Below are 12,427 nucleotides of genomic sequence, written 5' to 3' on the forward strand. Positions count from 1 at the left end.
GAGGTCTTAAATATTTTATCCTACAGTACAGGTGCAAAGTGAGTTTAACTCAGTTATTGTTATCTTGAGTTAAGCAGACAATATGCTTAGTGGCTGGTTATGTTGCCTTCTTAAGCCCTCGTGTCCAGGCAATGAGAAGGAGAAATAATTTCCTCCCATCACTCCCTGGGAGCGATCACAAAAGCTTCACTTTCTGGGCTATTTATGCCCTAGAGGCTTCAATATATAATCATTTATCAAGCCCCGGCTGTGTGATCATAAATGTAACTCTTAGTGTCCAGTTGGGTTTTATTCCCAACACTGGAGAAAATAAATTGGAAAAAAAAAATGGACTAACTGAATATCTTAAGGGGAAATGAATTCTAATTAGAATGTTCTTGCCTATGACAAGCCTCACTTCAGTTATAACTTTCCAACTCACCTCTCTGTGTTCTTTCTTCCATTTGACAGGAGGCAATGGCAAGAATGAGCAAAGTTGGGAAAGTTGTGTTTCCCAGACTTGAGGATAAAAGGTAAGTTTATTTTTTTTTTATATGCACAATGGTAAGGAATGAGAGCATACAAACACACACAACTTTAGAGCTGGAATAAACCTTGGAGGTCAGCTAATCCAGTCCTTTCATTTAATAGTTGATAAAACCAAGTCCCGGAGAGATAAAGTCACTTTCAGTTACCTACATAGATCACAGAGTTATGTAGGGCCAGACCTGGGGGTCAAACACACTTCTGAATATTCAGACCAATGTTCTTTTCCCTATATCATTAGCAGCAAATCTGGTCTATGTTCTAAAATGTGGATCTCTTTTATCTTCCACCAAAGGACACAGGAGCATCTGTCTGTTTTTTTGTTTTCTTCTGGTTTGGTTTTTTTACCCTTTGCATCGCTTGGCAAAGAGGGCTATATCATAACCTTGATCAGTATTTTAACCCCATGTCACAAAACACTAGTATATTGAACTCCTGCTGTATTCAAGGCATTATACTCATTAGCCTCTAGGCAGGATTTAGAGGGGAATAAGATACAGTCTTATTTATGCACAAAGATCATTTCAGAACAAAGGGTAAGTTCTACAATAGAAATATGACCAGGTGACAGAGTAGCCCAAGGAAGAAAGGAATGTGATCTACAGGGGTGAGGGAAAGCTTTTGAGAAGAGTTTAAAGTTTAGCTGACTTTAAATGCTTAAAAGAAATTGTCATGAGATAGGACAAGATAAGGAAGGACATACTTGGTATAGGGAATAACATATGCAATTATAAAGGTGAGAACAGCATGATATGTTCGTGTAACTATAAACCACTCATAAATCTGCAATACAAAGCATGAGATGGGGAATGGCAGGAAGTGAAACTGGGCGTGGAGGAATACACAGGGTCATCGCATAGGAGTTTGAGGCCATGCTAAAGACTTCAGACTCCATCCTACAGGCAGAATGGAGATACTGAATTTCTGGCAGTGGTAGGACCTGGTCAGATGCGAGTTTTAGAAAGATCCCTCTTACAGGATGAATTAGAGAGCCTAAGGGTAGAAGCAGAGAGATGAGATAGAAGGCTTTTTCAATCATCTAGATGAGAGATGAAAAAGATCTGTATTAAATCACCGGTATTAAGTTTAAAGATGAAGGGACAGTTGTGCAAAGGCCTTTTATAATTTTAGGAAAGTATTTGAGGTTAAGACATAAAAGCAGATTCTACCTTGTATAATGGATGGTCAGAGATGCTGATCCCACCAAAGCACAATCAGTATTTAACAGAGTTAGAAATAACCACAGAAAAAGCCATCCAATTTCTTTTCATTTTTTTTAAAGAATGTCTCCAAATGATGTTGGACTGTTAACCTCTGAATACAATCCCTCCTCTAAATACAGGGGTGAGAGGAACTGGCCCTTACATGGAGGAGCTTGACTCAGGAATCCTGCGAGATCTGAGTTCCCTATGCAGAGGAAGCCATAGGCTAGCAGCATCCCTCTTTTGTTGAAATTAGAAACATCGTTCTACCCCCTCCACCCGCCCCGTGTTTTTGTTGACCCTCCCAAGACTTTTGAGAGAAGTCTGCTTTTAAATTCTTTCAGTAAATCCATGTGTTCCTATTGCAAAGAATCCTTAGCTTCTTGCTGTCATCTGAGAGCCCTCCTCTGGGAGAGAGGCACACACAATGCTCTATCACCATCTGCAGGCTGCCTGAAGATTTGCAAGTAGAAAGGGAGCCAGTTTCCCTCTGAGCTACTCTCACATCTGGTCTCAAATCACATTATAAACTGTACAGAACATTTACTTAGGTCTGTACCACAGAGGAGAAACTGTGTGTAGGGAGAATTTGCAAGAGAGGGGATTTGGTTGATTTATAAGTCCAGATCAAAGAATAATATAATCTAGTGACTTTAATCTAGTGACTTTGTAGGAGGATCCTAAATTTTACCCTTATTCCCAGACTGAATTTATCTGCAGTCTTAGAGCAGTCACTTAAAAGTGTCATAGAAAATTTTATGCATCAAAAAGTATTATCAACAGAAAAAAAGGCATCCCACAGAATGGGAGAAAATATTTGCATATCATTATCTGATAAGCAATTAATCCAGAATATAGAGAACTCCTAAAACTCAACAACAGAACAACTCGAATCAAAAGTGGGCAAAGGATTTAAATAGACATTTCTCCAAAGAAGATATATAAATAGCCAATGAACACATGAAAAGATATTCAACATCGCTCATCGCTAGTCATTAGGGAAATGCAAATCATAACTATAATGATATATCACCTCGCACCCAGTAGGATGGCTACTATACATATATATTTACACACACACCAAGTGTTGACAAGGATGTGAAAAATTAGAACCCTTGCACACTCTTGGTAGGAATGTGTATAAAACAGTATAGTGGTTTCTCAAAAATTAAAAATAGAATTACCATATGATCCAGAAATTCCACTTCTGAGTATATACTCGAAAGAACTGAAAGTAGGGGCTCAAGGGGATATTTGTACACTCCTGTTTGTAGCAGCATTATCCATAGTAGCTAAGACATAGAAGTAACCCAAGTGTCCATCAGTGGATGAATAGATAAACAAAATGTGGTATATTACATATGTACAATGTAATATCATTCAGTCTTAAAAAGGAAAGATATTCTGACATATTCTATAACATGGATGAACCGTATATTATTCAAAATGCAATAAGCCAGTCACAAAGAGAAATACTGTATGATTCCATTTACACTGGTATTTAGAGTAATCAAAATCGTAGAGACAGGAAGAATAGTAATTACCAGGGGCTGGGGAGAGGGGAGAGTGGGGAGTTATTCTTTAACAAGTATAGAGTTTCAGTTTTGCAAGATGGAAAGAGTTCTGCGGATGGATGTTGCTGACAGTTGCACAACAGTGTGAATGTACTTCATGCCATTAAACTGTATACTTAAAAATGGTTCAGATGGCAAATGTTGGGTTATGTGTATTTTACCACAATAAAAAATAATTGAAAACTATAAAGCACAGGGGGAAAAAGTACTTTAGACCTCAGTTTTCTGTGTTTAAAAAAAAAAAAAAGGAAAAAATATCAATTTCTGGGCATTTCAAGATAATAGAAGCATATAAGAACATCAGTTAGCACTTGACAGCTCAGAAAGTGTATCATGTTCGTTTTCTTGTTTAAAATCCAGTCACTCTGTGGCATAGGTACTGTTACCACTCTCTTCTAGCAGGGAAACTGAGGTTCAGATCATTTAAAGAAGTTGCCCAAAGTCACCCAGTTCTCACTGCCTGCAAAACCAATGTCTTCCCCACTGTACAAAGAATAAGGCCAACAAAAAATTGTCCATATTAAAATTGGAAATCTTCAAGTATATGAGAAGGGACCCAAGTTCCCTTCTAGCAGTTTTGAGATTCCTAAGTTAGGAAATCCACCTCATAGAGTGAAAGAATTGCTTAAGGTTAAACTGTCAGCGTATTATTAAAAAAGGAAAATTACTGTTCCCAAAATCATTCTATGTTTAATAAATTTGGAGGCTCACCAAGTGAGTTTTAGTAGAACCCACATATAGCTAGATTGATGATAATATTGGAATATTAATTTTTTTTAAAGTAGTTACCATAACTAGCACTGATATCGCTTACTATGAACCAGGCAGTGTTCTAAGTGCCTTTCATAGATTACCTGGATTAATTCACACAACAGCTCTTCAAGTAGATCCTATAATTATTCCCATTTACAAATAGAGACATTTAGGCACAGATTAAGAAACATATCCAAAGTCACACAGCTAGTAATGGGCCAAGCTGCGATTCAAATCCAGGCTTCAGAGTCCACCTTTCAAAGCTGTATTTGGCCCCATCACAGCTCTTGAGTTATCATAATACTTAAGAAAGAAATGCTTGGGGGATGGGGGAAACTTTTATTAATCTATTTAGCTCTGCATATTTATAAGGAGAAGTTCCAGGGTTATTCTTGCAGTCTCTCTCCCCCAAATCACAAGCTTGCACCAAAGCTCCCTCATGAGGACTTCCTTTCAGAGCACCACAGAATCTATCAAGACATGCTAACCTGGTCTCATCAACCCCTCAACCTATGTCAGCTCCTCCCAAGCAAGAACAGTATGGACAAAGTCGCAAGTCTTCAAGTATAATTTGTCTTAGCTACTCTTATCTCTTTCAGGATTGGGCTGCTCTGCCATCTGACTCATGGCCAACATCAAGTTCTAACAGTTCTCCCCTGAAGAATCAGCTAGAGAGTACAGGGAGGGCAGAGTCCACTATGGGATGCCTAAAGGCAAAGCATAGCTGTAGGAATGGCATTAGTCACGTTTTCATGGGGTTTTACTCCCAAATAAAGCAGTCTGCAAAGGAAATGTAGGTGTGGAATCCGCAAAGGGTAATTACATGTTTAGTCCTGTCCCTGGTCAGGCTGTGGTTTTAAACCAGTCGTCAAACCTGCAGCTAGTCATATATATAAATGTTTATTGAAGCTGGGGATGTGAAAGGCCCTGTGTTAAACCTGAGCCTTTTAGTACATTACAGTGAAGGCTTTGAGTTCAGACAGACCTGAGTTTGAATTTTAGCCCTGCCAATTTTTAGCTACCCTATTTTAGATATGCCTCTCCAAGCAAATGTCTTTGCTTCTAAAATGAAGATAACACCCCATATAAGTTAGAGGTAATAGAAATAATAATATCCATTGCTCAGGACGCTATAAGGATTCAAAAAATGGGAGTGTATGTGCAAAACCATAACAGATATATTGCCATTCTAAATGTAAGGGGAAGCTGCATAACAGTTTGTCTGCGATCATTCAGTGTATTCATTTGTCTCCCACAGATATTATGACAAGAAATATCAAGTATTCCTGAAGCTGGTTGAACACCAGAAGGAGTATGCAGCAATCATGAAAGGGGACTGACAAAGCTTACAGGTCCAATGCCAGAAGGTTCTGAGTTATTGCATCAGGGACTCTGTCATTTCATCTTATATTCAAGACCCTTTAGGTATCATTTTATCATTTCTGTATTGTCTTTTAATAAAGAAACAAAGACATGTGTAACTAGAACTAGAGGCCTCCATTTCAACATACTACCATTTCAAAATAACAAAACATGATGGCTAAAAGCCATCAGGTGGCAGTTTCCACAGGCCCTATCATGGAGACAGACATCTCACATGGGATCTCCGATGGGACTTGACCTTGGGGATCATTCAGTCCAGGAGAAACTTATATTTGTTAATTGATTCAAGGTCATCCATTAAATGAAAGGCTTATAGTGATTTAGGTAGGACATCTAATGTTTATTCTATAGGGACTAAAAGCTTGTTGTTAGCTTTTCATTTGAAAATACTTTCAAACTTACAGAAAAGATACAAGAATAGGAATTATACAAAGAACACTCCAGTATCTAACTTTTACCTTTTAGCATTTACCTCATTTGCTTTATTATATTTGTACATTCTCCATGTGTATGTAAGTATATACACATAAATTTTTATGAGTCCTTTGAGGGTAAATTTCAGTAGACTTAACTTTTATATAGCACTTTTATTTAAGCTGCCGTTCATATTCCGGTTTTGTCAGTAACTCAATAACATCCTTTATGGTGTTTTTTTTCTTCTTCCTGTACAGGATACAGTCTAGAATCAGATATTGCATTTAATTGCAAAATTGTCATCTTGCAGTCATCATATTAAAGATAGGTACAGGCAGGAATCATCAATGGATCCAAGAGAGAATTTTGATGAGTAATAGGATGTATGCATGCATGTTCTTAAAATGTTTCTTAGTTACAGGAGGAAAAAGAATGTTAACTATACAGGGAAGAAATAGGACAACACCTTCTTGGGTGATCGAAATTAACTTCAGGTGGGCAGATGGACATCATGTGCCTCCAGATGTGATAGCCTGAGAAGGACACAGCATCATTCTGGCTGGAGATATATAACCTGAATCTAAGCTAAAGAAACATCAGACAAACTCAAAATGGGCAGCATTCTATTTTTTTTAATGAATTATATATTCTTCAAAAATGTCTATGTTATAAAGAAAATGCAAGGCTATGGAAAGTTTCCAGATTAAAGGAAACTAATGAAACATGATGGCTAAAAGCTTTTGATATAGACAGGTGTTTGAAAAAAAAAGTTGCTTTAGCTTTTACCATAACGTACACATAAACACACACAGACAGACACATGTGTACATATACACACTCACCATTTCAGACCCAAGAGTAACTGCTAATGTTGATTCTAAGTCTGTCGTTGCTCAGATGAGTTTGGGTAGAGGATATATGAGACTTTAGCAACATAAGTCAGCAGGTAGAAAAGAAAAAGCCAATACATCCCAGTCAACAAACATCTTTTGGAATACTTATTCTGTGCCAGGTATTGTGCTGAGCACTGGGGTACAGGGATAAATAAAACATGGTCTCTGCCCTCAGGGAGTTCCCAGTCTAATGAGAAATGGAGACAAGCAAATCGATCACAGCACATCTAAAAGGAGGCACCTGCTGCCGTGGAGCACATCAAGCAGTTAGAAAAAGAGGAAGCAGTGAGCAGTGAAGGGTTGACAGATGGGAAGAAAAGCAATATGGTGTAAAGGCTGTGAGTCCTGGCTTTACCTCTTCCTATTTATGTGACTTAGACAAAGGTTCTTAATCTTCCTAAACCTCGGTTTCCTCATTTTGAAAATGTAGATTATTAATAGTACCTACTTTATAGGAGTCTAATGAGGAATAAATGAGATAGTACTTTTAAGCACTTAGCTCAGTTGTCTGGACCATGCTTATCTTTTTGCATGGCCTGATACTTAGAAGATGCTCGGAATAATTACGATAAAAATTACTGAGTAGGATGACCACACCCAGTTACAAAGGCCACCTCTACAATAGTATTGAACAATATATAAAGGATAACAGAGATCTTGGGCTGGGCATGGTCTAGGGTGAAGGTGGGTGTGGTGTCTAATCCATTAGATGTAGCAGCAGGAGGAAGCCTAATTTGTTCACCTGCACCCCAGCCAGAGCTTGGTCTGGGGATAAGAAGGATTGGGCACCTCAAAGGAGAAGTCAGGTAAAGTGTGAGCTAGGCAAGATGTCAGGATGGTCAGACAGGTTTAAGGCGCTAAGGCTGATCAGCACTGACTCAGAACCTGAGGCAGGCCTGGGCCTGCTCATGCAAAGCAGTGGTGAATGCGGTAGTTGTGCAAGGCTGAGTACACAGAGGTAGAGAATGAATAATTACCAACCATTTTCCAAGTCCTTCCAGTATGTTCTTTCTCTCCAGTCCCCACTACAGCACTGAGAGGCAGCGTTAACCTGCATGTTCCAGTTGGGAAAGCTGAGACACGGAAAATATAAACAACCTTCCCAGAGTCTCTCAGGTGATAGTAGAGACAGGATTCCAATCCAGATCTGTCTGGGTTCAAAGCTTTGGGAGTTGCCCCTTTTTAACAGAGAGGAATGTGTTCCACCAACCACTCTTTAATTACAGTGCTCATGCTGTGGGTGATCAGCCCTGGATGCTGGTCATTCTCTCAGGCAACTCATATCCAAACCAAACCTCACTTAGGGTTCTCTCCGCTTAAGAGAAAAAGGAAAACAGGTACAAATGAGGCAAAGAACATGGGAACTCTGGAAATCTTCTGGCATCTCAACAGTCAGAAGCAGCCTGGAAGAAGAACTGAAAGATCTCGTGCAAGATACTAAACCTCTAGGCCTCAGTCTCCCCCTATGTCAATGGGATATCCTGCTATCTTCCTCCTATGGTTGGTGGTAAAGATTCATGGAAAGAACTGTAGGTAAAAGCCCTAGCACAATGCCTTGCAGATAATAGGCACTACATAAAATTTTTTTTTTACAGTGTTCTCTTTGTACCACCTGGCTAGAGGGCTAATGCCTAAGAAAGTAATTCTAGTTCCTACTATAAAGCCAGTACTTTAGGAAAATGTAAATGTCTCTATGGATTTTTATAACCATGTGTAGCTCGATAAAAATTTTACTGACTCCAGTGCTCACCTTCTTGCACTGGGAAACTTTATTTAATGCACACATGTAAAGTATAAGTATATTTAGCTTTTATGAATAAGAATTACAGTGTGTCCAGAGTGGTTTGTAGGATTTTTGTTTTGTTTTGTTGCCTACTTTTCTTTCAAGTTGAAGCCAGCCTTGCTTAGCAAAGCATTTTGCCAAGGAACACCTTACAGTTTTTAGTTTTGACGAAAAATGCTTCCCATGTGTGAAGAACGTAAATGTGGCTTTCAGAAGAGCCAAAGAGAACAAAAGATGAGAGAGGGAATTGGGGAAGAAAAGACAAGGATGACAGAATGACATGTTGCAGAGCTGCCGTAAACTACAGGACCCAATGTCAGAGTTTGCTGGACTCCAAATGAGTCCCCTGGAAGGGATTCCCTTCTGTGGGAAGATTCAGACTGGGAGGTTGGTCTTTACGTACAGAGCACAGTCTATGTTCTTGCCAGTTGCATTAAAGAGTGAAGGGCAAAGGAGTGTAACTTCCAAGAAGAGGAGTAAAAGCTCTGTGGGACATCCCTGGATACATCCAGCTTTGAGGAGGTGGCAAATTGGCAGGTAAGGGTAACAAGCAGGAACATAAAGGTCTTAATGTTAATGCAGTCCTCTCTGACAGGCCTGAACATAACCAAGTCTCTTCCGTTTACTTATTTATCCCCCGTCCCTGGCCTGTGAGCTCTTGCAGGGCACTGACCGTCTTAGGGCCTGTGTTCTCTGTACCTCAACAGTTCCTGGCATCCGTGGGTGCTCAAAAAAAATATATACAAACACAAGACATTTTCTGCACATAGAAGACTGGTAGAACTAAAAATATCTCAAAAATACCTCACTTTTCAAGTCAGTCTGTCATACATGTTAATGTGCCTTAATTTAAGCAACATATAAAACTTTAAAATGTGACATGACCATTAAGGGTTAAAAAATTATGCTTTATACCTAATGACTTGCTTTTAGTTTTTTTATTGCACACGCACACACGTACATACACAAATGCATAATCACACACCTTATTTGGGGTTATAGCTCAAGCTCAGAAACGTTTTGTGAGTTTTCAGTGTTATTACAGACCATTTCTTGTATGATCTCTTATGGGAAATCAACTGGGTTGTAGTCCAGAAATGCCCATTGTTCACTGGGCTGCAGGACACATGCTTTCAGAATCTAAGAGCATAGTTACTAATAATTACCGTCAAAGGATTTAAAATGAAGGACATTGTCACTAAACAAGAAACTAATGACTGAGCAGAGCTGCGTAATGTAATTAAACTTAAGATGGGCCTTCTGATGAACTACAGAAGAATCGTTGTACTATCTAGTGTCTCCATAAATGCACTTAACATCTATTGGCAGTAATAAGAGGGGGTCTTGAGTATAAAAAGCTTTCCTTTTCCAATTTCTAGAGGGAGAACCTAAAAAGAAAAAGTATATTTTTAAAAAGGATGTTTTTGTAGTACTTATGAATATTTGATAATTACATAAAGTCTGTAAAATAAAAGTAACTTAAATAAAAAAAAGATTACTTGCTAATAAATTCAGGTTTCTCAATTTATCATTAATTCACCAATTAATCTTATGATCAGTTTCCATCCATCCACACTGAAAATCATTTAAAATCACATATTAGAATAAATGCTTCTAAAGACCTAATTTTCATTTGCTTAAGTCATGCCTGAAGTCTTGATTAAAAGTTTTCTTATTAAAATCTAGGGTGAGCTTGGCTCCCTGATGTATAATTTTAATACATATGAAATGGAAAATGTTTTATTTATTAATCTCTGGTATTTAGGCAAAGTCAGTAATGATGTCTTCCATTTGAAAACTTCTTTACAATTTCCATAGTGATTGTACATGCATTATCTCAGCTGTTCCTGATAATAAATTGGTGAAGTAGGCCTGACAAGGGTTGGGATCGCATTTTACAAACACAAAAACCATGGATCCAAGAGTTTAAGTAAATGGCCCACGATAGTGTAACTGGAACACAACACGGAGGCAGGACCACTCTGTTGCTTCTTGCTAAATAAATTCAATTAGCTTATTTATGTAACAGAGGATGACTCATTAGTTTGCTAATTGCTCTCTCCTCCATGGTACCCCTCTCTAGCAGATACATAAATATCTAAGAGGCTCCTTCTGATGCTCATTGGTTGATCAGAATATTGTGTTATTTCTATTGGCAAGCAGAGAGATAAAGTGAGAAAGCCTTGAGCAATGGAGTCAATAGGCCCTGCCTTCAGCTCACAGCTTCACTGCTTACTAATCAACACAGTTATGAACTCATGTAAGCTAGTTAGCCTATGAGTGTCTGTTCCTTATCTAGAAAGTGAGTGAAAAGAAAATCGGCCTCATGGCCAATGTGAGAAATAAATGGGATGTTTCAAGGTGCCTGGCACAGTGCCTGATATAAAATAGAAGTGTAACAGGTAATTGGTTTTTCTCCTAAACTAATCCATTTTTACATTACAGAATTTCTAGAAGCATTGCTTCCAGTCAAGTTGGACAACTTCATATCCAGTTTCCATAGGTAAAACGTCTGTGTTGGTTGTCAATGACAACCAACCATCATTGGGCTCTTAATATGTCAAGAGTGCTGGAATAGTTCCCGTTGATATATAATAGGGCCAACATCTAGTTGAGGAGAGAGGGGACATATGTAGAAAGAGATTTAACAACCATAGAAATCTCCAGCTAGGTGCCCAATATGATAATAACCTATGCAAAAGGTTTATCTATCTGCACTCAGTTGCTAGGTGCTACAGGGGGTCCGAGGATGCCAGTAACAAGTCTGTCAGGAAAGACTCATCTGGAAATGATGAAAGCTGAAACATGTACAGTTCTGCTAAACTGTAGGTACTAAAGGTCTTTCGCCTGAAGATTCAACTCTGTTCCATCCCTGGGGTAAACCAGGCTGAGGCAGGCCATATATAACCAGTTTAGACCAGGCCCAATTCTTCCCCAGCCAGTGAATCTAGAATTCATCTTTCTGTCATTAGCCCCTAGGCACCAGGAACTCACTAAATCACAGGCTTCTTCCCTAAAATACAACATATTTGTCCAATCTGGCATGACCCTTGGAATTGTGCAATTATCCTTATGATGGGCACAAAGAAATGTTGAGTCCTCTCGCATGGTTCACTGCATTATTCCTAAGCCTTTTATTAAAGTCTGTGCCTTACATTTCATGCCACCTGTATTTCTCCTAATCTCAGGCTTTGTTTACTCATTCTCTTATTTATGGCCTCACTACTTACTTCAAATTTGGCTTTTGAGACTCTCCCTAGGTAGAACCTTAGCTCTCCTTCAACCATAGTTGGTTAAATTCTCCTTCCTGCAACTCTGATTTGTAAATCATCTCTCTCATCCCACCTGGCCCCAGAAAACCCTATCTCAAGTTAAACCATATGGGAGGCTTACCTACCTGCACTCAGCAAACAGCAGCTGGAGGTGTCTGATTTGCCCTTCAGTTTCCCTCCTACGGCCAGAGTCCTGTCCTGAATTTTAGGCTACCTGGATGGAACCTAATCCATTATCTAGTGCTTACGAGCTCCCTCTCCTAGAGCCAAATCCAGTTCTCTGTAATTTTCCAGTCACCAACCTAAACCTTGCTTTTGCCGAAACATACCCCCAAGAGAGAATCTAAGGCACTCAAGCATACTTTCTGGCTAGAAACTTCCATCGCTATGCTAACTACACTGATAGTGATAGCCATTGAAGGTGTTCTTCGAGTACTTTCTGTTCCTGGGCCCCTTGTGGTTGAGTGGGCTCTTATGACTAGTTCTGTTTAATGAGCCGTGAGAAATGATTGTTTCTAGACCAAGTCTTTGATCGTCAGTGTGAGAATCTCCAAAGCTTTCTTTTCTCCTACACAACTATCAGCAATGTTCCAGATGAGGATTCTCCCTCAGCCGGTGTTCCAGAATG

General features: G+C 39.0%; 1 protein-coding gene across 7 annotated transcripts in view; it reads left to right on the forward strand.

Moving 5' to 3' along the window:
- The window catches only part of FGGY (FGGY carbohydrate kinase domain containing), a 367,647-nt gene extending 361,074 nt beyond the window's left edge, over positions 1 to 6,573 (forward strand). For all 7 annotated transcript variants that reach the window (XM_025052081.1, XM_015595081.2, XM_025052082.1 and 4 more), the window contains 2 exons: positions 451 to 512; positions 5,313 to 6,573. In XM_025052081.1, the coding sequence (XP_024907849.1) occupies positions 451 to 512; positions 5,313 to 5,394 (144 nt within the window). In that variant the 3' untranslated portion in view covers positions 5,395 to 6,573. The remainder of the gene's footprint in view (positions 1 to 450; positions 513 to 5,312) is intronic.
- Positions 6,574 to 12,427: the final 5,854 nt, after the last annotated feature.

The sequence above is a fragment of the Pteropus alecto genome, unplaced genomic scaffold (genome assembly GCF_000325575.1).
Source record: "Pteropus alecto unplaced genomic scaffold, ASM32557v1 scaffold25, whole genome shotgun sequence".
NCBI lineage: Eukaryota > Metazoa > Chordata > Mammalia > Chiroptera > Pteropodidae > Pteropus > Pteropus alecto.